The sequence below is a fragment of the Vespa velutina genome, chromosome 9, assembly GCF_912470025.1.
Source record: "Vespa velutina chromosome 9, iVesVel2.1, whole genome shotgun sequence".
NCBI classification, from domain to species: Eukaryota; Metazoa; Arthropoda; class Insecta; order Hymenoptera; family Vespidae; genus Vespa; species Vespa velutina.
Genome location: NC_062196.1, coordinates 985,001 through 1,007,864, shown reverse-complemented (window position 1 = coordinate 1,007,864; position 22,864 = coordinate 985,001). Strand labels below are relative to the sequence as shown.

At 28.3% G+C, this 22,864-nt stretch overlaps 5 protein-coding genes across 9 annotated transcripts; 3 read left to right on the top strand and 2 right to left on the bottom strand.

Annotated features, from left to right (window-relative positions):
- Positions 1-53: 53 nt before the first annotated feature.
- On the top strand, positions 54-8,704 carry LOC124951425. 2 transcript variants are annotated; one of them, XM_047499777.1, is made up of 4 exons: positions 54-366; positions 5,889-6,048; positions 6,220-6,441; positions 6,531-8,704. In XM_047499777.1, exons 2-4 carry the CDS (start codon positions 5,902-5,904, stop codon positions 7,011-7,013), a joined length of 852 nt encoding a protein of 283 aa, XP_047355733.1. In that variant the 5' UTR covers positions 54-366; positions 5,889-5,901; the 3' UTR covers positions 7,014-8,704. The 2 variants fall into 2 exon arrangements, with proteins under 2 accessions (XP_047355733.1, XP_047355732.1); XM_047499776.1 differs by lacking the exon at positions 54-366 and adding an exon at positions 5,692-5,823.
- On the top strand, positions 385-5,792 carry LOC124951420 (hepatoma-derived growth factor-related protein 2). Its single transcript, XM_047499768.1, has 11 exons — positions 385-578; positions 887-956; positions 1,042-1,321; positions 2,795-3,005; positions 3,092-3,324; positions 3,453-3,742; positions 3,824-4,600; positions 4,887-4,994; positions 5,091-5,192; positions 5,278-5,581; positions 5,651-5,792. The coding sequence occupies exons 1-11, from the start codon at positions 518-520 to the stop codon at positions 5,723-5,725; spliced, it is 2,511 nt and encodes an 836-aa protein (XP_047355724.1). The 5' UTR covers positions 385-517; the 3' UTR covers positions 5,726-5,792.
- Positions 7,683-14,149, bottom strand: LOC124951424 (DNA ligase 1-like). Of its 2 annotated transcripts, XR_007101596.1 has the most exons (6): positions 13,470-14,149; positions 12,806-13,082; positions 12,419-12,705; positions 12,039-12,273; positions 11,694-11,962; positions 7,683-10,887 (listed from the first exon to the last, which is right to left on the bottom strand). XR_007101596.1 is itself a non-coding variant. In XM_047499774.1 (5 exons), exons 1-5 carry the CDS (start codon positions 13,794-13,796, stop codon positions 11,913-11,915), a joined length of 1,176 nt encoding a protein of 391 aa, XP_047355730.1. In that variant the 5' UTR covers positions 13,797-14,149; the 3' UTR covers positions 11,543-11,912. The 2 variants fall into 2 exon arrangements, 1 of the variants encoding a protein (XP_047355730.1); XM_047499774.1 differs by lacking the exon at positions 7,683-10,887 and having other exon boundaries at positions 11,543-11,962.
- Positions 14,150-14,302: 153 nt separating this feature from the next.
- Positions 14,303-16,392, bottom strand: LOC124951422 (RNA-binding region-containing protein 3). Its single transcript, XM_047499772.1, has 6 exons — positions 16,237-16,392; positions 15,612-16,091; positions 15,376-15,520; positions 14,808-15,311; positions 14,565-14,718; positions 14,303-14,484 (listed from the first exon to the last, which is right to left on the bottom strand). Exons 1-6 carry the CDS (start codon positions 16,255-16,257, stop codon positions 14,325-14,327), a joined length of 1,464 nt encoding a protein of 487 aa, XP_047355728.1. The 5' UTR covers positions 16,258-16,392; the 3' UTR covers positions 14,303-14,324.
- Positions 16,393-16,721: 329 nt separating this feature from the next.
- LOC124951421 (probable ATP-dependent RNA helicase DDX5) lies at positions 16,722-22,374 on the top strand. 3 transcript variants are annotated; one of them, XM_047499770.1, is made up of 7 exons: positions 16,722-17,034; positions 17,994-18,254; positions 18,324-18,561; positions 18,693-18,973; positions 19,060-19,553; positions 20,999-21,241; positions 21,325-21,464. In XM_047499770.1, coding segments are annotated over exons 1-7 (1,548 nt in total). In that variant the 5' UTR covers positions 16,722-17,032; the 3' UTR covers positions 21,354-21,464. The 3 variants fall into 3 exon arrangements, with proteins under 3 accessions (XP_047355726.1, XP_047355725.1, XP_047355727.1); XM_047499769.1 differs by having other exon boundaries at positions 16,726-17,034; positions 21,347-22,374; XM_047499771.1 differs by lacking the exon at positions 16,722-17,034 and having other exon boundaries at positions 18,124-18,254; positions 18,403-18,561; positions 21,347-22,374.
- Positions 22,375-22,864: the final 490 nt, after the last annotated feature.

Genomic DNA, 22,864 nt, shown 5'->3' with positions numbered 1-22,864 from the left:
GCTGTAGAGGTCATTATCCCTTATCATATACTGAGAATCAATATTATCGACCCTGAGAAAAAGTAACGCGCCGAATATTACGCGGTTGATTTCACGACAGTTCCTATGGAAACAGGGAACGATCGAATTGTGCTCATGTAAGTTGACTCGATGGTATGCGAGCACAAAGTATATATAAATCAATGGCAGGTAAACCCAGTTCAGTCTTACGAGGCTACCGCAGTCACAAATATTGACACGACCTGTGATGAACTCACGAGACGACGTTAACGTCGTCCATCCTCAAAGTTCTCCCCGGAAGTTACCTGTCTGCTATTGCTACCAAACTACATATTCTGCTTTTATCTTCGTAGGAACATACCTTAGGTAGGATATACTTCCAATTATCCAAATCTCTCTAGGAGTTTGGATGATATTAGGAAATTTTTCATCATTTTTCGCTCCATTCATATCATCATTTCATCAAACGCGCGCGCTTCTTCTTCGATGTCAATCGTGAAATCGATGTTACGCATCGATGATGAACGCGAGGACGACTTTGGTAGAACAGAAGAGGATTCAGTGGGCGAAGGAAAAAGGTACGTCTATCCTTGACTATCAAGGAGGATCGATCTAAGGAAAGATCAATTACGCATTTTTTAATTGGTTTTATTATAATTATTAATTACTTATAATTCTTTTTACAATTAATGATAATTTCCATTTTATGATCCAAAGAGATCGAAACGAATTAATTCGTAAAGTTGGGAACTATCTATATTCGATGCACTGAAAAAATGTTTTTGTGATATAACACTTTAATAGTTTTGTTAAAATATTTCATTACTAATTAATGTAAATTTATGTCTATTTCATTTACACTTATCTTTGTGTTTATATATTGTAGAAGAAATGGCACGTCTTAGTGGAAATTGGGGTACGCTGAAGCACAATGATACTATCTGCACAACTGTTCGGTAAATATTGAATAATTGAATTATAATTGATCGCGTATATTAATGAAATAGCAAGTTAAATCATTTATCAAAATACTTAATACAGCACATATGCAACTGGCTCAAGATTGTCTTTAATCGATTCAAAAGACAAACAGATATCATCGCAACCTTTTCGTGCAACTAGTCATTACGGAAATAACGTGAACTTAAAAGCCTTATCAACGGATTGTACCGGAAACGTTACTACGAATTTGAAAAGTTTCGATTACTCCAGTGGTAGCTTAATTAATCTTAATGATCACAGAGAAATATCGCGTATTCGACGCAGAAGTCCGAGTTTGCCACCAATTTACAATAAAGATCAGCAACAATATTTATATCAGGTCAGTATTTTGAAATGTTATTGATTTTATACTTAGCGTTTACATACATAATAATTTATGAAGATAATGTCAATCAAGAATAACGATCATTAAATTTGTACGAGCGTATTTTAGGAACTGTTTTCTCGTTTATTATTACTGTTTTTAAACCGTCAAGGGTTGAATTCTTGTCGATCGATCGCCGAGCACTAAAAGTCTGTTTTTGGTGTGGAGAAACTCGCAATTGTTAATAACAATCTTAGTTTAGGAAGAATAAGTCGTTTTAGATGGAAGTGACCAAGAAAAAATCAAATAAGCCAAAAGGTGGATATATTGCAGAATAGTTTAGGTTTTCTAAAGATGTATTCATGTATATTATTTATGATATAAATACAAACCCGCAGAAATTGTAAAAATAGTTATTATGAAATTAACGATGATGACATAGATTTAAAAGAAATGTGTTTGATCTATTTGCTTAATTGATATGTACTACCTATAGATAGTCACATAAAAATCCTTGAGTTATCTACGCGATATTCTCACAACGATATAACACGTCCTAATTAATTCTAAGAAATAAGAAATTTCCTAAGTTTTAAGAAATACATTTTTAAATCAATATAACATGACGAATCCAATTATTAAATAATAAAAGTCTTATTTCAAGTAAAAAGTTTATAAACGATTTACATATAAACGATTACTTTTAATATTTTAAAGAAATATAAATTATTGAATCTAAGGGGTAACTATCTAGTCTATACACTTCTATGTAAAGTCAGGACACAAAATTGCCAGATGTATCACTTAAGAGACAAATTGAGTTTATAACCATTACATTCTACTGGGTCAATAACTACAAAACACGATCGTTACGTCTTTACGAAGTAAAAGTAGAAGTAAGGCACTCTGGCAAATCGATCCTTATCGTATAATTAAAGTTCGCCGACCCGAATAATGTCATGATATATTTTAACTTTACGGAACTCCCTTTTATTTTTGTTTGCTCATTCTCTTCATTTTTTTACATGACTATAACAAATTTAATATTTGATTGATATTATTCAAGGAAATAAAAAAGAAAATTTTTAAAGTAGATTTTAATAAAATAACTTACATGTTTTACGCATTAAAATATTCAAATGTCATCGATGTAACAAATCATATGTATTAGTACAAGTTGGAGAATCCTCGACAAGCCATATGTTCTTGTCACAAACTGATACATTAACGTATAGATTTATTTGGATGCCACATTACAATATTCATAAAAAGCACGATGGACGAAGCCGTCCGTCACGCAATATCCGTTTTCCTGTTACACGCGATTGTGGTTGATATTTTGTATAATCGATACATGTGAATTTGCAAGATTATAAATCATATGAAAATCACTTTGCTAGATAAGTTTAAGTAAATCACGCAAAAGAATTAATCATTTTTCATGATTATAAAATATTAAAGGTACAACGTTTTCATTTATTCTTCTAGGAACAACGACGTGACTTCGACGGCAAAGAGTCGCATTACCACCAGTTTCATAAGCCACAAAAACAGTCGCAACAGCAGGATCGATTGAATGATCGTCACGAAAACCAGAACGAATCGTTACACCATTACGGCTTGTTAGGCGAAGAACGCGAGGGTGAAACTTCGGGGTACGCTAGCGATTCCATCGATGTACCATTGCCGGAATCTCGGCGTAAGAAAGACTCATTTTTAATATATAAACAATATATTAAATTATTTTTATTTACTTCGATATTATTATTGTTTCTATCTGTTAAGGACTCATACCAGGATGTAAAGATTCTGAAACGGACACAATGGAAAGAACTTGGCAAAATCCTTATTACACTACACCAGATAACTCATTACCATCATCAAGGAGGCTTTCGGATGGAAGAGCTGGAGAATTAATAAATAGACCTAGATGGGGTAGCATTTGGGGACAAGATAGTGTAAAAGGAGATCCGCCACCACCACCATCTTGGCTTTCGAGATTAGATCAGTCGAGTCAAGTAATAGATATTATAAGAATTTTCTCATCAATTAGTTTTCTTTTTTCTTTTATTATATATATATATATATATATAATAAAATTATATATATATATATATATATAATATAACTACTTTTTTATTATTAGGTATTAGTAATTAATCACGATAGTGCAAGCAGTCCAGATAGTTCAACCACTGGATCAACCGGTTCCGAGACTACCAAAACTTATCTTCGTGGTCAAAACATACCAGTTGATGCAAACATTCTTCAAGAACGAGAAGTCAGGAGACAGAAAGCACTTGAACTTCAAAATGCTATAAAACAGCAACTCGAGGAAAAAGATAGACAAAGAAAGGAAGAAAAAGCAAAAAGATTAAGGGAGGAACAATTGGAAGAAGAAAGAATTAAGCGAGAAAGGGATAAGGAAAAAGAAAGGTATTATAATAAATATATTAATTATTATTATTATCATTATTTTGTTATATTTTGCGAAAACTGTATATCGTATTTTGGAAGATTCGAAGAGGAACAAAGAAAATTAAAAGAAAAGGAAGAGGCAAAATTAAAGAAGGCTGAAGCAATGCGCGAAATTCTTCAAGCGGCAGAGAATTCAGCAAAAGAAGAAAAAAAGAATCGTCGGAAACGTATTGAAATAGAGGAAACGATGCTAAATCCTTCATCCAAAGATTACGAGTTTAAAACGAAACAATATTCAGTAAAAAATTGCACAAATGATAAGTCTCAAGAACATTTGGATAATTGTTGCAATGAATCGCAAATTTCAAAAGATGCAAAAGAAATTAGTGAGAAAAAAATTAATCATGAAAAAGAGAAAATCGTTCATATGGAGAAATCGAAAGGTACTATCGAAGAAATAAATTCTGTGCAAGTTCCAATTAGTAAGGACGTGGCGATCGTTTTAAGTGGAAGATTGGAAGACTCGGAGTTACTTAAAAAAGCTAATTTGCAATTAGTAAATTTGGTCGTTACTCCAAGTCCGAGAAAATCGGAAAATGAATCAGTATTATCTTTGGGATTAGATGTTCTAATGAAGAATCTAGGAAGCCCAATTCTGGCTAAAAGTTCTTCGAAAATCTCACCAACGATTACTGAAAATCGACTACTCACACCCAGCAAATACAGAATGACTTCTGGTCGAGATTTTGGTACGCAGACCGATATCGAAAGTGATCTTCAAGATATTCGTGAGAAGATTCAAGAATCGTCGACAAAGGATGGATCGATTAAGGAACGGAAGGACACAACCAATGCAAACAGAAGAGACGTAGAAAAGTGAGTCGATCCAAGTTCGACATCGCGAAACGCTTCAACAGTAAATTCATGGAAGCTATTCTTCTATAATGCATAATACCAAGGCGGTAACTACTATTCTTATTTTCTTTCAAGACGATCATTTTTTGTGAAATATTACGGAATTACCGAAAGAAACGAAAGTAACCATCTATCTTTTTTTTTCTACGCGTTATTACGTGTGTGTCTGTGAAGATCTATTTTAATAGTATATTAATTTACATCTTGTTATCGAATAATACATTAATTTACATCATGTTATCGAAAGGTCAACGAATGTATATCAAGCAGAAGAACTTCCGACCAAGACATTTGCAAGGTCTAAATCTCAGCCCCGACCAAGTATCGAGTCGAGGCCACGTTGGAATGCCAACAGGTACAAGACAAATCAGAGCATTTAATTACTCAATTTTTATTAACGATTACAAAAGATCTATATAGAAACAAATGTATGATCAATTTTGATTTATAGACCAGGTACGCGATATAGAACGCAAAGTGAAAAAGATCCGCATTATCAGAGACGATTGCGTTTGAGAAAACATCAAGTTGAATCTAGTGATGAAGGATCGAGGTATAAAAATTATTTTTCTCTAATTCATAGATAATATTTATACTTTTCTATATTTCTATTAAATTCATTCTAAATCTTTATATAGATCACCATCTCTCGATCGAAGGAAACCAATAAATACAAAAATAAAAATGCGAAATTCAATTAGAAGGAAACTAAAGGTGGATAGTTACAATGCCGATTTATCAATAGACAGTCTTAATTCTATTGTACCACTGCGTATTGATCGAAATGGAAAAATTAATATTGAAACTAGCCCAAACGATAGAAATCATAAACATTTACTCGATATTAATCATATGAATGAAATCAAAGAAAAGCCAGAAAATAAACAGTCTAATATTTGGTGCGGACGTGAAATTTTGGAGAAATTAAATTCTTTAAGAAATGTATATTGAAAATATAATGCGTTTGTGTTTTTTAAAAATACTGTTATTTAAGAATTTATAATTTTTCAGGGTCTTTTGATGAAACAAATAGAATGGGATCCCGATAGAAGTTTGGTATCACCAACTGCATCGGAAATCTTTTAATATAATCAAAATCATGGGCATATTTAAAACATTCTTTTGTTTGTTTCCTTTCTTTTTTCGTAGAGGGCGATTGCGTAGATTATAGAGAATATGAGATAGTAAGATATAAAATGAAAATAGAAATGAAGATATAAAGATATGAGGCATTCTTCTCGCGTTACAGATATTAAATTATAATGGCGTTCGAGTTAGATGATCTTTTAAAGGACGATAAAAAAGATGCTAATTTAATACCGGACTTAAGTAAAGCGACATGTAACTCTCAAGAGGAATTCAGACAATTGTTGGAACATTGTCCAGAATTTAAGATCAAATCAGAAAAGGTTTGTTTATAATATTCAAAGTTAATCGTAATTATTTATCTACAAATCCTATTATTCTTATAAAAATATATGCACCTGATATTTGATAAAAATACCTAAAATATATCGAATATAATAATATGATTTCACTTTTTTGTTCATTATTACTATGATTTGTATTGTTACACTAAGGTAAAAAAAGAAGATACCAAAGTACGTGATAAGGAATTTTCTTGGAAAGCAACCAAAAAAGAATTGAAAGCTATTGAAAGAGAATGGACATATGGAGATCCTATACCGCCCGATATGAAAAATTTAAATCTTCACGAATTACAACAAGTTGCTATCGATTGGAGAATGCTTACGCCGATTAGACCGAAACTTCGCCAAGATGAAGAGTTATTTTCAAGATTGGTAATCCTTGTATTAACTATCATAAAATTGTAGTATGAATCTATGAAACTGAAATCGTTTATTAAATAAAGTATGATTGTTATCTGCAGGTAGAAATGGGCAAGTTAGAAGCAAAAACTCGCATAAAAGAACGACGTTCCTTTGTAAGTCCAATAAGACGTAATAAAAATCGAGCTGGGATTATTGAAAGTAGCGTTAAAATTTGCGGGAAATGTGGCGAAGAATATTGTTTTGGTGAAACCTGCGGCGATATTTTGTATGATTCGTACGTTCGAATCGCTGTTTTGACTCAACAATCTAAGACGAAGATCTCTGCCGATACAGAAGCCATTATCGCTAACATGAATTGTCCTAAAAAGCAGAAAAAGAAAAAACTTAAAACGAAAAGTAAAACACCCAGAAAAAGTGTATGTTTGTTGATTCACCATAAAACAAGAAAGCTTACAAGTAAAAGCATGGAAAGTAAAAATAATAATAGACGCGAGAGTGATATCGAAAAATCTGTAAAACCCATAAGACAATTTAAAAGGAAATGCACTAAATATCGGAAAAAAAGTCAATCGAACAAATGATTGACATTATAAAGACATATCACACATAAATAATTTCTCATATAAAAGTTCTTCCAAGCTTTTCCTTGTCATATTTTTTTCTATACATTTGTTCAAGTTCATTAAAAAAATTAACAGAAATATAATTAAATCATAAAAATAGATTTAATATATACTTCTAACGATAGTAGTTAAATATGAAAACTTTATAAAAGTATACAGTAATATAAATCGTATATTTAATAAAAACTATATATGATCATAAAAAGTTCATAAGTCCCGTATGTACATACATTTCCATATTTAATGCTATTCATGTGCTAATATTATATTTAATATATGTATAATAACGTTTATAATTACTTCAAACTTTTGTTTAGAAACAAACAATAAATTTCTAGGTGTATGTAATAAAAAATAAAATTGTATGTAGTAAAAGATTCGCATTGAAAATAGGTAATTTCAATGATCTTAGAATTTTCATAGTTTCAATTTACACCAGTAGCATAATTGCTTAAACACAAAGATATGAATAATAAATTATAAATATATTAAAAATCATCATTATTAGTAATTATATCATTATTAAAAATCATATATATGAAAATCGTTATTGTCGGTATAAATATGTAAATGCGCATAATATCGCACAATGATACTGCATAAAGGCATAATAAAAACCCAATTATATGCTGGAAAAATATAATTTTTATTCACTTATCATTATCTGCCTCTTTGTTCTACTTCACAGTAGCTCATGTTCCTTGCGCATTTTACGGAAGTATCACAAACAAAACCACGATTACATTGGAGAAATTTTCTGCTGCCAAAACGAAGGGCATTCAATAAGACTCCCTTTTTATCACCATAGAAATATAAGCTAATCTTCAAATTTTAATACATATATTTGCCATATAGTTAAATATTCTTTTTCTTCGAACTAAGAATAAAATACAAGATTAGGAAGCAGAATATCTCTCTTAAATTATAATTTTCCATAGATTTCTTATAATAACATTTCATTATTATTTTATTTAATTGATTAATTTGAATATTAAATTAAAAACTAATGATTATTAATCTAATATTTAAGTAATAAACACGCACTTTACATGACATATTTATGGATATATTTATATCGCTGCTATAGCCTTAATAAAAATAGCTGTAACGATATATTTGTAGCAAGTTTCCAGTTATTAGACTTTTTAAATAAGATAAATTATATATTCTAGCGTTATGTTGTTGAAAAATCATATTATGACTTACAACTCTTTTCTCTTTGCCTTAAATATACATATAATTAAATACATAAATTATGTTTTTTTTTGAACTTTTTTATGTTAATTGAAAGTAATAAAAATATTAAGCATACACTTAGAGCTCCTTTATTTTTACAATAATTTTCTTTTTAAAATGTCTTATAACAAAGTTATGAAACATATTCATAATCTCATAAAATTATTTCTACAATTCAAAAAAATGCAAGTTATTTATAAACTACTATAAAAGCACCTAGTACTGCAAAAACAATATGAACATGTGTAAAACAGTTGTTCATAAATAAAATTTGGAATGCTTAAACAGATACCAATTAAATTCATCGTCACGTTTTATATTATATCGATGTAAACATTTAGATCTAGATATTAAAAACTATCACTACAATTTTAAATGACGATTGCACATATAATTGTAATCAGAAAATTATTTTTAATATACATATGTACAATTTGAATATTATCTCTTTATTTACAGTAATTATAATTTTATTAATAAAGTTGTTTAAATTTTTTAATTTTACTACAAGAAAATTATACAAAAAGAATATCCACATATGCACAAAGAGAATTTATTTTCTATATATACTTTTGCCTGCATTATTTTATAATTTAATTATCTCATAATTTCAAACAAAAACCATTTAATGTATGATTTATCAATGTAACATTTTTTAGTAATTAATGGAAAATATTTAAGTACATTAATAATTATTTTATACAAACAAAGTAAATAAAAAAAGTTACACACAGTTAGCATTAACAACAGAAATATTAAGCAAAACAAAAATGAAATTACGAAAGCAATTTAAAAAAAGCCATATTTAATTGTGTATACACTAAAAATAATTGTGTATACACTATATCAAATAATAGAACAATGGTACTTCCAAAGATCATAAAATATACATTGTAGATAATACCAGTTCTTTTATGAGATTTACTCTTAGAAAAATATAACATATAGCTATATATTTTTTGTTTGGCACGTTAATTAGCTATACACTGATTATATGATATGAAAGATTAAACATTTATCAATACTATATAAAGAGAAACATACTACAATTTTTTTATATCTCAATTATAAAAAATATTGTGATGAAATTATAATAATTCTTATTATACTATAGAAAAGATCTTGTAATTACTGATATTTTAAAAAACACAAAAATGAAAATATTTTTCTATTTCGTGTATTCTATTCTTATATTTATCAAAAAAATATATATAATAAGGTACCCTCTGCTAAACATGAAGAACCATTAATGGTCCCATTATGCATGTTCAAACCATAAAGCTCAGATATACAAAATGCTTATCACAAGATTTCATCAGATATATGCTTCAAATTTTTCTCTACTACTCTTTTCAATAGAACTCGAAATTATCATAAACATTATTAAATAACGCTTAAATGAATTATGTAAAATAAATGTAAATATGCAATTAATGCCTACAATAATTATAATAATTAATATGTTTTTAATTGATAGCTGCAAATAATGTACTTTTTCACATTTTGTATTGTTTTTTAATAAAATATAAGCTGCTTATGCACCTTATGTAAAATAAGACTTATAATATATAATATATATACCTCTAATCCATCTGTCTTTATATAAACACATTTATCTTTATACATAACTATCATCAGTATTTTTGCGTTTATACAGAGCATGCTGTTTTATATATTAATGAAACAATTATTAATTATATTTTGCATAAAAGCATTTTTTCAGATGGATTCTGATATATTTAAAAAATACTTATCTATCCATTTTTACATGAGCCATAATATAAAAGCTCATTAAAATGATTTACATGGATAATAATGAAAAAAATATATATATCTGATAAAACTTTAACCACACTCATTAGTAATCTGTTGCTCCAGATTTTGTACCAATTGTTATTAGATATATTTTAATATATTGTAGTAATATAAAGCATGAAAAATTAATTTAGTTTTCACAAGTACATATATAAAAACAATTTCTATATTTTTATAGATAATTTATAGCACTGTGATTTACGCACATGTGGACTTAGCAAAACCATTGAATATCATTATTATCATTCTATCAAAATATTTAAATAAAACAATTATCTGAGATCCATTGTAATAACAAATAATAATTTGAAAATTAAGCCTCAATTCAAGTCTGTATTCTGATATTTCAATTTATCTATCATAGATCAAATTTTACTTTGTGTGTAAAAAATATATTATGTTTATTTAAATGTAATATAAAATGAGATATGTGAATACAAACTTTGAATTACTCAGAAAATCAAAGTTTGCTAGGCCCATATTGCTTATTTAAGTTTTTTTTCCAGAATATTATTATAACAATAATTTGTATATTTACAGTTAATTATTTTTCAATAACATATATATTTTCTATATTTTACCAACCATTTTTCCTTCTCAAATATAATTTCTATATTATAATTTAATGATTAATTTTTTAAGTATTGTCCAATAGTACATAAAAACTATTGACACTATCTGGACAGTATTTCCAAATGGATTTTACTGTAACTTGATTGTATAGATTTCTTAGTGCTTGGCACACACTTATTATAAATTTATTTTTAATCAGCATCACATTCTAGTACAAAAAAAAACATTTGTTAAATGTAGTTAAATTTTAATAAGTTGTCTGATAATAGAAAGCATCTCTATATCTTCAATTTCAATAAAATTTTATAACTTTTTAGAGAAGTTAAAAATAATAATTTTTATCTGAAGCTAAGTATAAGTTTAGTTTTAAGTTAATATGATATATTTACTGTTTTAAAAATATATAAACTTCTTTAAAATTCAGAAGAAGATCCACAGATATTTTCTTTAATATTAAGTAATAATATTAACAAAAGTAGTTTTTTATCCTTTATGTAGGAAAATATATGTCTTTAATAAATCTCTGTATGTTTTTCTTTTAAGAGATTGTCCTATATAATGACAAGTTGAAGAATATTTTATACTTTCTACATTTTGGCTTACAATATTTGAAATATAAATAAATGATTAGTAACTGTAGTGAACTAATAAAAAAAATTAATGAACATATTTATATAGTATTGCAAGCTAAAGTTTTCTTATATAAAATATTCACTATACGTTTACCTTAAAAAATAAAATGGCATAAGTACTAGATTCTAATTATGTAAACTGTTTTGCTTCTAAAGCCATGATATATCTCTACAGATCAAGAGAGATGTAATGTGCTATTATAAACATATATCATGTTAAAATAATTTATCTTGTGTGATTACACTATGTCAAAAACTATGACTTATGCCCCTTTCATTAAATGCAAGGCAGTGATACCCCAGTTATAAGGTGGCTACAATGGACATGTCAAAATAAAGTGGGAATATTTAAAAAGTCTTTTTATGAATGCTATGTACGCACCTGATGTCATGAGTTCTATATGTAACTGTATTCGCTTAAAGAACTTAATCCAATTAATATTATATACAAAGATGAGGAACGATTTGGTCAGGCGGTTGATTAATAAGTCACTTGAAAAGCACCCATCTTGTTCAAAGTAATGCATATTTTTTGAATCAAGTAGGTTTCTCACTCCATTTCTTCTTAGTAAGAGAAGTTTATCATTCCATTTGACTTTCCTTAGTTATCTTTTCGAGCCTTCTTTTTATTTTTTTTCTGCGATTTTGCATCTATTTAAACATATGTAATAAAGTGCATTAATGAAAGTTGCTTTAACACTCAAATAATTACATAAGATTTTATTACCTCCTGATTCATCCGATGCATAAGTATTTTTTTCCCGTGTTTGTTCCACTTTAGGATCACAATTATCTGCCTTTTTTTCTGCTTCATCTTTCTTTTTTTGCACTGAATTTTCAACAGATTTAGTATTTATTTCTGCTGTAGAGATTATTGATACTTGTGTATTTTCTTCTTCAGAAATCTTTTTATTCTTTTTTGATTTGGTACTTTTCTTTTCTTCTTTTTCTGATTTTTCAGTCTATATAATGAGTAAATGTATAAATTATCTTATTTATATAATATCTTTAATATAGTATTTATATATCTGTATTATTTACTTAGATTAGTGACAAATCTATTGATTTTACTTATTTAACAGAACAAATATATAAGCAATATCATACCTTATTTTGTTCTTCTTCCTTTTCTGATTCTTTCTCCTTAATTATCTTGTCAGTGGAAATTGGAGTAAGAATTACTTCTTTTTTATCCTTTTCCTTCAATTCTTTATTTTCTGTTTCTTTAGCAACTTTATCTTTAACTTCACCTTTATCTAGTTCCTTCTGTTTTGCAACAGCTTCATTAATTATGTCAGCCTTTTTTGTGGTTTTTTTTCCTTTCTTTGAAGGGCTTTCCTCTTCTTTTTTTTTATTTTTTTTATCTTTTCTAGAGTATGCTTGTTCCCAATCTCCTATATTTATATACACATATTAATTTATATACAAAGTATACCAAAAATATTTACAAATTGTTTAGTTTATAAATCTAAGAAATAATATCACAATATTTACCATCATCAAAGTCTACTGGTTTCTCTTGAACTAAATTTTTCAAATTCTTCTTGTTCTTTGTTTGTTCAACTTTATTTTCTTTTACATCTTTTGCATCAATTTGATTTTTTTCCTTCTTAAGAGAGATTTTATTATCTTCTTGTTTTTTTTCCTTTGACTTACTATCTATCTCATCTGCTTTTGATGTAGATTTCTTTGATGAATTTTCTGTTTTTGATACCACAGTTTTCTTAAGTGGACTTGCTTTCTCACTTGCTACTTGACCATTGCTAGCTTTCTAAAAGAGATAACAAAATCGTATATTTATATATTGTTAAATAAAAAAATTGTTAAATTGTATATCACTGAAGATATTTATTAAATGTATCAGAAGAAAAAAATTAAAAATAATAAAGAGCAAAATTTATAGTGAAACACAAATAAAACTAATCACATTTCGAAGTATATATTGTTACGTCATACACTCGATGGAAATCGTACACGTATACAAACTGTTTCAACTAAACCAGCTGATTATCATACATGTGTGCGCACGCGTCTACTCGCCGCCAACCAGCGAATCAACCATATGGCGACTTAAAATCGTCGAAACACACGAGACGTAAATCAAAAAGAAAAATAATAGTATCTTAAATGATAGAAATAGTTTGAATTTTCTACCGACCTTATCTTTGGTTTTACCGCGCTTTTTGTTGCTAAGTTTCCGGTCCACGTCGGAAAGTTGAGCGAACGGTGGTTGCTCGGCCTTCTTGAAACCGAAAGCAAAGACGAGGATGGCACAAATTAGAACAATTCCAATTGGTATTGCGTACTGCGAATGTTGAAGCAAAAGAGTGACGTCCATCGTATTTTCAGGATTATTAACGAGTACACGAAAGCAATGAAAGGAAGAAAAGATATGGGACGGCGATGAATCGGGGTGTACTATAGGCTCCGTGTACGGTTTGAGACGGATGGTGGTCGGTGAACCGGACAATGGACGCGCGCGCATACATGTACGATATTTTATAAATGTGATCAGGCAAAGAAACGTAACTTCAGCGTACTCTACTGGCTGATTGTACAATTATTCGATGCCATTGTGCCAGGCGGGCACAAACTTACGCTGACGCGGCTCTGACGTACCACTACGTCAGTCATGCAAAAAATTTTATTTTATTTGCCTCAAGTTTTCGAAACATTCTCTCATAATTGTTTTTCCCTGAGAAACTCATCTTCTTAATACTTTTATTTAATTTATTAACGTGTCAATGATATTTACTGATTTCTTTGTTATATTTACAATAAGTCTTCAATTTGATTGTTTCTCCGTAGAATTTTAAAAATCGCGTAACAGAAAAGTTTATTGATTTCACCAAAATTTTTGACCCAAAATGATATTGGTTTATAATTTGTTTCTAAAGTAAAATTATTATTTACAATTCTCAAGATAAAAAAAAGGATATAAAGAATAATATACAAGGACAGATAATTATAAATACAAAAAGGAACATCCTGTGAGATATATGTATGGTATATATTAGCTATTTGATACTTTAGCATACTGTACAACCATAGGCTTCTCTTTTAAGATATAACCATTAGTTTCTTGTACAGCCAACTGTGCTTGAGCTGTATTTTGTAATGTAACAAATGCTTGACCTTTCATCCTACCTTCTTGCATGAGACGAACATTATACCTATGATTATAGATTTTTATGATTAAAATATATATCTGGTATATAATTATATTAAATCAAACATATATTGTACAACTTACTCATGTTCAGTATTTGGTAATCCTGGTATTACATATTTCTTGTAAATATAGTGCAAATCATTTGCTTCAACTTGTTTTGCAAGATTTTTTATATACAATCGATTTGTTGGTTTTCCAGCATGATAATTTTTGAAAACAGGAAGAAGTCTTTGATCTATGCAATATATAGAATAGGACTAGTTCATTTATTCAAAGTTTCTATTATTGTATAAGTGACAGGTAAGATTAGAAATATATTCTTACCATTAATTGACATTCTATTTGATGCTAATTCTTCTTTTGTAATAAAATCAGAAGGTTTTTCAAGTGGTTGCTCAGAAGATTTTTCAAGAGATTCTTCACAAGAATGTTTTATATTTTGTTTTGCATGTTCGACATTCTTGGTAGGAAACATTAATCCAAATCCACTTTGTGTTTCTCGAATATTATCAAGTTTATGTTCAGATAAAACATCCACTCCTTCTAATAATTTGTCAACGGTTTTCAATTCAATTTTTAAACTTTTAGATTCACCAAGCTGTACAGACTCAAACATGTCTTCTGGTCTGATTGTTTTTTGAATAGAAGTAGGTGCTGTTGGCTGTTTTGCAGGATTAATAAATTTAGGAATTTTTAATCGTTTTTTAGATTGTAGACATTTCCTTTTTATAGGTACATTTTGTAAGGATTTAACATTAGTATCTTCATCAGATTCTATTTCAGATTCTTCATCAGTTTCTTTTTCTTTTTTATCATTTTGTGAAAAACCTAATGCATTAAGAAATAAAAAACTAAATTAAGAGTTAAATATCTCAAATTTAAAATTACTTACCTTTCCCTTTTACTGATTCAAATATATCATCGCCTAAAATATCTTTATATTTCTCAATATCATAAATTTCTTTTAATATGGGAAATTCTGCTTCTAGTTCTTCAAATGGTGGAGGTAAATTCATTCTATTCATTAAATGTAACACCTTAAATGTATCATGAAATAATAATAATAAAAATATTAACAATAAAATGTTGATAATACACAAAATAAAGATTTTAAGTGAGTTACGATACCTGAGTATAAAAAGCTGGTTCTTTCAATAATTGTATAATTATTCTTAACAAAGTGTTTTTTGTTGGTGGTGCATATTTATATTTTATATTTGGTGGAGGTGGCTGTGTAAAAATTTGATTCATTGATCCTCCATACAACCGTTTTAAAAAAGCTTGAAAATGAGATTTATTAACTGTTTCTTTATGTATTTCATCCTTCATAATATCTCCATAATGAATTTCATTTTCAGAAAATTGTATTGGCATAGATTTTTTAGCAAATTCTACTGATAAGTACTGTCCTCTGACTTTTATTTGATGTAAACGTAAAAGTGCTTCATTTGCTGCATTATGTGATGGAAACTTTACAAAAGTTATAGTATATTTACTAGAAGGCCGTAACGTACGTGTTTTTATAGCACCATATTTTTGAAATAATTCATTTCGTCGCTGATCAGAAAGATAAGATGGTAAATGAAGTACTTTGAGAGTATCAAATATCTGAAAATACGAATTATTACTTAAAATACGTATATTCATCTATGGTATATTTATTACATTTTTTACTATAGGTTAGATACAAGAGACATGGTTAGATATAATTATATATTATTATAATTATTTCTAAAGAACTGAAATCACTAACATGATTTGTTTCAGATGACATTATGACTTCAAAAATATGAAGAATACATCTCCAATGTTTATAAAAGTTGTATACTCTGCAAAGTTATCTACGCCGCATAAATAGACCAAATATGATTAATTTATGTGCCTAGCTTCACAGCATAGATTAATGTGAATATAGCAGCATCAATACGTAAGAATATAGCGGCATCAATGAACGATTTAATTACTAGCGGTAATTTTGAATTGTTTAATAGAGATTATAAAAATTAGGCTATGAATATAAGATTTTTAATTTACAACGAATGACAAAAATACCATATAAAATCTTTACATTAAATTTTAAATAAACAATTGAAAACAATTAAAAATAATTTTATTAATTGATATGATTCAAAATCAGTCAACAAACACTTTCTATGCTTGAGCGCCATCTTTTATCTCTGACAAACATTGGGAAATATGGATTTCAAGAAGACTCACGAATGTGAATCAGTGTATTACTCCGCCGCGATGTCATGGTAACAGTTTACACGGAACTACTTTCGGAAGTTCACTTGTCAATTTGATCTGAGTGATTCACCGGCTAACACAAAAATAATCTCATTTTCGTTTATCAATCTTCGCGATTTTATAAACTATCGAAACATTTTCTTTAAAGTCCATTTTAACGATTAAAACTTGGTGAGGTTTATAAAATCGTTGATATTCACCTTTATTCGCTGGTAGCAATTTATCGATTCGTTTTGTACGGGACTTTCTCCAAAGGTGAATTAATCTGTTGCTTGCCGCGGTAGAAATTTTTGGATTTCTATATGTAAGTACAGTATGTCAATTCGGTTTTTTGTTAAAAAAATGATTCCTTGAAAAATAGCTTTAATCAGTTTTACATGAAATATTCGAATTATATTTGACTTGCGTTATTTTTCGTTATATCTAGAATCTGTCGCAGAACCGTAATGCAGCCATCAGTAATCAATAATTGAAATGCCGATTTTATATATCGTATAGTTAGTATTTAGTAAACCTATGTGATTTATGCATTCAATTTAAAATAGGATGTAATGACATAATTAATTTAATCATTTAATTACAGATTTTCTTTTAATAGTATTTTCAAAAAATATTTTTTCCAGTGTTTACAAGTGCCCCTTCATAAATTATTTAGTAAATATATAAAATTATAGAATGTGGAAAACTAAGGCATATGATTCTGAGAAAAGAGACTGTGTATGGCTTGAAATAAATATTAGAATATTCTTTTGTTTTTTATGCTAGTGACAGTGCAAAACATGCGCTAGCTTTTATATAGGATTTCTGCCCAAAGCAATATTGTTGAAATCATTGTTAAGGTCATAAGAAAATAAATATTGTTCTAGATCTAGAACCGATAAATTATCAAATACACAGATTCAATCAACCGAAGGGACTTTTCATTTAAAATCTTCTATAAAGAACAGAGTCTTCTTATTTTTGGTCCAGTCTCTTAAAATGAAGATATTCTTACAGTTGTTAAGAGTAGTTAGTGCTGAAAGAGCAGTGTAGAGTTGTAGAGTTCTAACAAAATTGGGAGAACATAATTATATTGTGTTGCACTAGTATAAATATAAAGTATTATTATAACCATGATATCCCTTCATAATCTTTTATTTATCATTCTGATCTCTTATCTCATCTATAGGATTTATATTTATAATATATTTAAAATTGTTAAAAAAAATTTTAATGTTAATGAGACTTTATTCTTATTTCATTTTGTATTCATATATAATGTAGGTATAACAGAGATAGAGATCAAGGCAGAAGTCGCAGAGGAGGTGGTGGTAGAGGAAGTAATAGAGGAAGTAGTGATAATGGTCGAGGAAATGTTAATAGTCGATTTAATGGACGAGGAAGAGGAAGTAGTGTTAGTACTGGACGGGGTGGACTAAAGGGAAAACAACCTGGAGGAAGTTTAAGGAAAGTAAATTGGGATGCTCGCTCTTTAGAACCATTACGAAAGGATTTTTATATTGAACATCCTGCTGTTAGAAACAGGTATGTTCTATTATATGATTAGATTATTCCTTTGATAAATTTCTCATATTAAAATATGCATGATAATAGATCAAAGGAAGAAGTTGCACAATTTCGTGAAAATGCTGAAATAACTGTAAAAGGAGTTAATGTTCCTAATCCTATTCAGTATTTTGAAGAAGGTAATTTTCCACCTTATGTAATGGAAGGAATCCGTAGACAAGGTTATTCACAACCTACAGCAATTCAAGCACAAGGATGGCCAATAGCGCTTAGTGGTAGAGATCTTGTTGCAATTGCACAAACTGGTTCTGGAAAAACACTTGGAGTAAGCTAAATAAAGAGTCTTAATTCATTACAGATGTGAAATATTAAAGTATGCTTAAATTACCTACGAACACTCAGAAAGAAATGTCATGTTATTATGGAAACTATATATACGTGTTATTTTATTCATAGTATATTTTACCTGCAATTGTGCATATTATACATCAGCCACGGTTAAGTAAAGGTGATGGTCCAATTGCATTGATATTGGCTCCAACGAGAGAACTTGCACAACAAATTCAAGAAGTTGCTAATTGTTTCGGTGAATCGGCAGCTGTAAGAAACACATGTATTTTTGGTGGTGCACCTAAAGGACCACAAGCTCATGATTTAGAAAGAGGTGTTGAGATATGCATTGCTACGCCAGGTAGACTTATTGACTTTTTGGAGAGAGAAACTACAAATTTACGCAGGTAAACACCGAATGAATTTCTATTTTTCACATTTTTTTTTTTTAAAAGAAATAAATGCATCATTTTCTCTGACGATATTTTAACAGATGCACTTATTTAGTGCTTGATGAAGCTGATAGAATGTTAGACATGGGATTTGAACCTCAAATTCGTAAAATTATTGAACAAATACGACCTGACAGGCAGGTATTGATGTGGTCTGCAACATGGCCAAAAGAAGTTCGAGCTTTGGCTGAAGATTTTCTAACTGATTATACCCACCTTAATATTGGATCATTGACTTTATCAGCCAATCATAACATTGTACAAATTGTAGATGTTTGTCAAGAATTTGAGAAAGATATTAAATTATATAGGCTACTTCAAGAAATTGGAACTGAAAAAGAAAATAAAACTATAATATTCGTAGAAACAAAACGAAAAGTTGATGATATTACAAGAAATATTAGAAGAGATGGATGGCAAGCTTTAAGCATTCATGGTGATAAAAATCAACAGGAAAGAGATCATGTGTTGCAGGAATTTCGTAGTGGACGAGCACCGATCTTGGTTGCAACAGACGTAGCTGCAAGAGGTTTAGGTGTGTACAGTTTAATTTATCATCCATTTGTAGGTATAGTAAAGTAGCATACATCTGGGAATAGGCAACACTTATTGGATTAGCCAGTGATGCGTTATTGCAGTAAGGCCGGCCGACAGCTGTGAGTGTAGCAATGTGTGATGCATTGGAACCATTATGATTATTGTTCTAAGCTACATTTTGGAGCCCTATATATTTAAAAACTATATATTTTTTAATTAGATCGTTTATTAAATTAACTACAAAAAATAAAGATAAAAAAAATATCAACATTATTTTTTACTACATTGTACTATATTAATAAAAGTAAAGAATGAATTTCTTTTAAATGTGGGGCTCTGAAATGCACACAAGCTACCACTAAGTCTGTCTGCTTTTCTTTTTCAGAGGCACAGAGTTCCCTAACACAATGTGGTGTACTGCCAGTATTGGGCAGACACAGTGATTATCTAAATTTCATTTTTACTTTTATTATGTTAGAATATATTTATTAACTCTTGTGCTAAAAATATTATAATTTACCATGATTAATAATTCACGGTACAGTTTACATGTTACATAATAACGATATCTTATGACAGTATTATATATTCTACAACATAATAGTATCTTGTATTATATAAATCAATATGAAAATTACATTTTCTTATAAAGGAATTGTAATTAATCTTTTTTTGAAGGAACATACATAATATATTCTATCTTTGATTATTATAATTTTCATAACTTATTCTCAAGTACATTTTCGAAACTTTGTACTTGGTGCCTCTTATTTAAAATGTAAAAGTTATAAATTCAATGCACTCAGGCTTAAACCGTAAAATGCTGCCTCTATCCCAAAACCAGACACCACCGCTGTGTCTGTCTAATCTCTAGGCCAACGATATATTTCCATAATGAAACAACAAAAATTGGTCTACTTAAAAAGCAAGCAGCACTACGCTTGCTGATTTTACGTCGGAAATACCTGACAAAAGGTGGGTGATTCTCAAACTTCTTTTATTGACTGATTATTTAAAAGTTTTTGCATATTACTTTATGAAAATGTAATTTATTTCTAACATAATACTAATTATTACATATAAATATTATTAAATATTTAATAAGTAAAATTATATAATAATTTAATGTCTGAATTAATTTTAATTAAAAAGATATATTATAAGATGATCAGTTCAAATAAAGAAGTCTTACAAAATCACTACTACTGACATGTGATAAAATGTCTTAAAAATTAATTGTACAAGAACAGGTAAAGTAATAAATGTAATCATTGTATATTTTTTTACTTTGATAACTTATTATTTTATTATACTTTCTTAATAATAACAAACGAGAACAGAAATAATACTTATGTTGTAATTATAACTATACATATGAAGATATCTATTTATTCATTATAAATATCATCAGCTTTATTACTTTTAATTAATCCTGCTTCACAGATGTGGATGATGTCAAATATGTAATAAATTTTGACTACCCATCATCATCAGAAGATTATATACACAGAATTGGTCGTACTGGTCGTAGACGACAAACAGGAACAGCTTATGCATTTTTCACCAGTCATAATATGAAACATGCAGGAGACCTAATAGAAGTGCTACGAGAAGCTGGACAAAATATTAATCCAAGATTAAGTGAAATGGCAGAAATGGCCAAATCAGGAAATTTTGGAAACAGAAGTGTGTTTTTATATATATATGTCTTGTTGTACTATTTATTTCAAAGTTAATTACATACAAATACTGATTTAGAATAACATTAGTATATGTATATTCAAATTTTAGGTGCTAAACGTTTCTGTAGTTCATCCGGAAGTTTAGACAGAAGTGGTGGAAGACGTGGAAATATTGATTGTAGAGGAGGACGTGGTAGTAGTACTCTCAGAGGACGAGGAAGTATTCGTTCTAACAATTCTTATCAATCTGGATCAAGTGGTTACTCAGGATCAGATTATACTAGTTATAGTAACTTAAAACAAAATAATTCAATTAGTCCAAATACTGGTTATGGGTATACTACACAGAGAAGTTATAGTCAAAATATGTCTCAAGTTTACGGAGGTAATGATAATTATGGGAATAATTATCAATATAGAGGTGCTGCATATTAATTCCAATTTAAACTTATTAATGATAGCATGCTATTAAAAATGTAAAGTATATTTCTATAGCACATGTGGTTCGATTTATGTAAAAAACAATGTACTTTGCTGCAAGATAAAATAGATCCCATGAAAGCAAAGTATTGATAAATGTGATATGTGTAAAACATTTATCTAGAATTAATAGTATGTTTCTAAGTCAAATATTTTATTATATTGTGTAACTTTTTAATTACTGATAATACCGTATATCGAAAATATAAAAAAAAACAGGGAAAAAGATATAATTGGTATTATAAGACGGATTACCGAATATGTTATAAGTTAAAAAACTTAAGTGAGTTTACATTTTGTGAAGGAAATGGTGTAAGTACTATTTCAGTAGGTATATTAGAAACAACCTACTTTTAAATCCTTTACGAAAATGTAAATGCCTAATGTTTATTCTGTTAATAGTTTATTTTTAAGTATAGTATGATAAATTTAGAAAAATTCTAGATGAAAAAATATTGTATACTGAAAGGTTATTATTTTGTTGCTATTGAAATTGAAGTTTAGTTGTTTAAGTTTATAAAATGTATAAATTAATTCATTTATGACAAAGACTTGCTTATAAAAAAATCATTTTGTTAGCTATGCTGACAGATAATTATGGATATTATATGTAATATGGATATTATACACATATATTTATGCGATAAATAATAAAAATTAATAGACAATTTAATATTTTCAACTTCTAAATATAAAAGACACATTTTTGTTATTATTGAAAAGTCATATCATGATAACATAACTTTATTCAAAATTTGTTGTTTAATACAATACAATGTGTTAATATCATTGTAACTGTGATAATATAGTTTTAGTTTTTTTCTTAATAAATTATTGAGTATTTATTTACACGTTTTTTATTTATAATAATTATGAAGATAAAATTAATAGAATTTAGGTATTTTCATTTTGTATTAAATAAGATTAATTTTATTTTTTATATTTGATTACAGGAAAATTAATATTTTTATTCCATAATTTAAAAGTTAATTTTTATATTAATTATTTTTGTTGTATGTTGCGAAATTGTAAACAAATTGTAATATAAATTATTTATTGTTATAATAAGTATATAGAAAATTTAATTTATTTTATTCCAGAATACAAAAAGAATCATTTATATAAAAACTTAAATTTGACAAATAGC

What these genes read in the sequence shown, in the direction of transcription:
- LOC124951420 (XM_047499768.1), top strand. Translation starts at nt 518, where the DNA reads ATGATGAACGCGAGGACGACTTTGGTAGAACAGAAGAGGATTCAGTGG. An exon ending in ACTATCTGCACAACTGTTCG is followed by an intron (nt 957 to 1,041) that starts GTAAATATTGAA and finishes TACTTAATACAG; the next exon opens with CACATATGCAACTGGCTCAA. An exon ending in AATTAAATTCTTTAAGAAAT is followed by an intron (nt 5,582 to 5,650) that starts GTATATTGAAAA and finishes ATAATTTTTCAG; the next exon opens with GGTCTTTTGATGAAACAAAT.
- LOC124951425 (XM_047499777.1), top strand. Translation starts at nt 5,902, where the DNA reads ATGGCGTTCGAGTTAGATGATCTTTTAAAGGACGATAAAAAAGATGCT. An exon ending in TTAAGATCAAATCAGAAAAG is followed by an intron (nt 6,049 to 6,219) that starts GTTTGTTTATAA and finishes TGTTACACTAAG; the next exon opens with GTAAAAAAAGAAGATACCAA. An exon ending in AAGAGTTATTTTCAAGATTG is followed by an intron (nt 6,442 to 6,530) that starts GTAATCCTTGTA and finishes TGTTATCTGCAG; the next exon opens with GTAGAAATGGGCAAGTTAGA.
- LOC124951424 (XM_047499774.1), bottom strand. Translation starts at nt 13,796, where the DNA reads ATGCGCGCGCGTCCATTGTCCGGTTCACCGACCACCATCCGTCTCAAA. An exon ending in GCGGTAAAACCAAAGATAAG is followed by an intron (nt 13,083 to 13,469) that starts GTCGGTAGAAAA and finishes TATCTCTTTTAG; the next exon opens with AAAGCTAGCAATGGTCAAGT. An exon ending in TGCATCGGATGAATCAGGAG is followed by an intron (nt 11,963 to 12,038) that starts GTAATAAAATCT and finishes ATGTTTAAATAG; the next exon opens with ATGCAAAATCGCAGAAAAAA.
- LOC124951422 (XM_047499772.1), bottom strand. Translation starts at nt 16,257, where the DNA reads ATGTCATCTGAAACAAATCAT. An exon ending in TGTCATCTGAAACAAATCAT is followed by an intron (nt 16,092 to 16,236) that starts GTTAGTGATTTC and finishes TCGTATTTTCAG; the next exon opens with ATATTTGATACTCTCAAAGT. An exon ending in AAATAGAATGTCAATTAATG is followed by an intron (nt 14,719 to 14,807) that starts GTAAGAATATAT and finishes TATATTGCATAG; the next exon opens with ATCAAAGACTTCTTCCTGTT.
- LOC124951421 (XM_047499769.1), top strand. An exon ending in CGTAGCTGCAAGAGGTTTAG is followed by an intron (nt 19,554 to 20,998) that starts GTGTGTACAGTT and finishes CCTGCTTCACAG; the next exon opens with ATGTGGATGATGTCAAATAT. An exon ending in AGGAAATTTTGGAAACAGAA is followed by an intron (nt 21,242 to 21,346) that starts GTGTGTTTTTAT and finishes TTCAAATTTTAG; the next exon opens with GTGCTAAACGTTTCTGTAGT.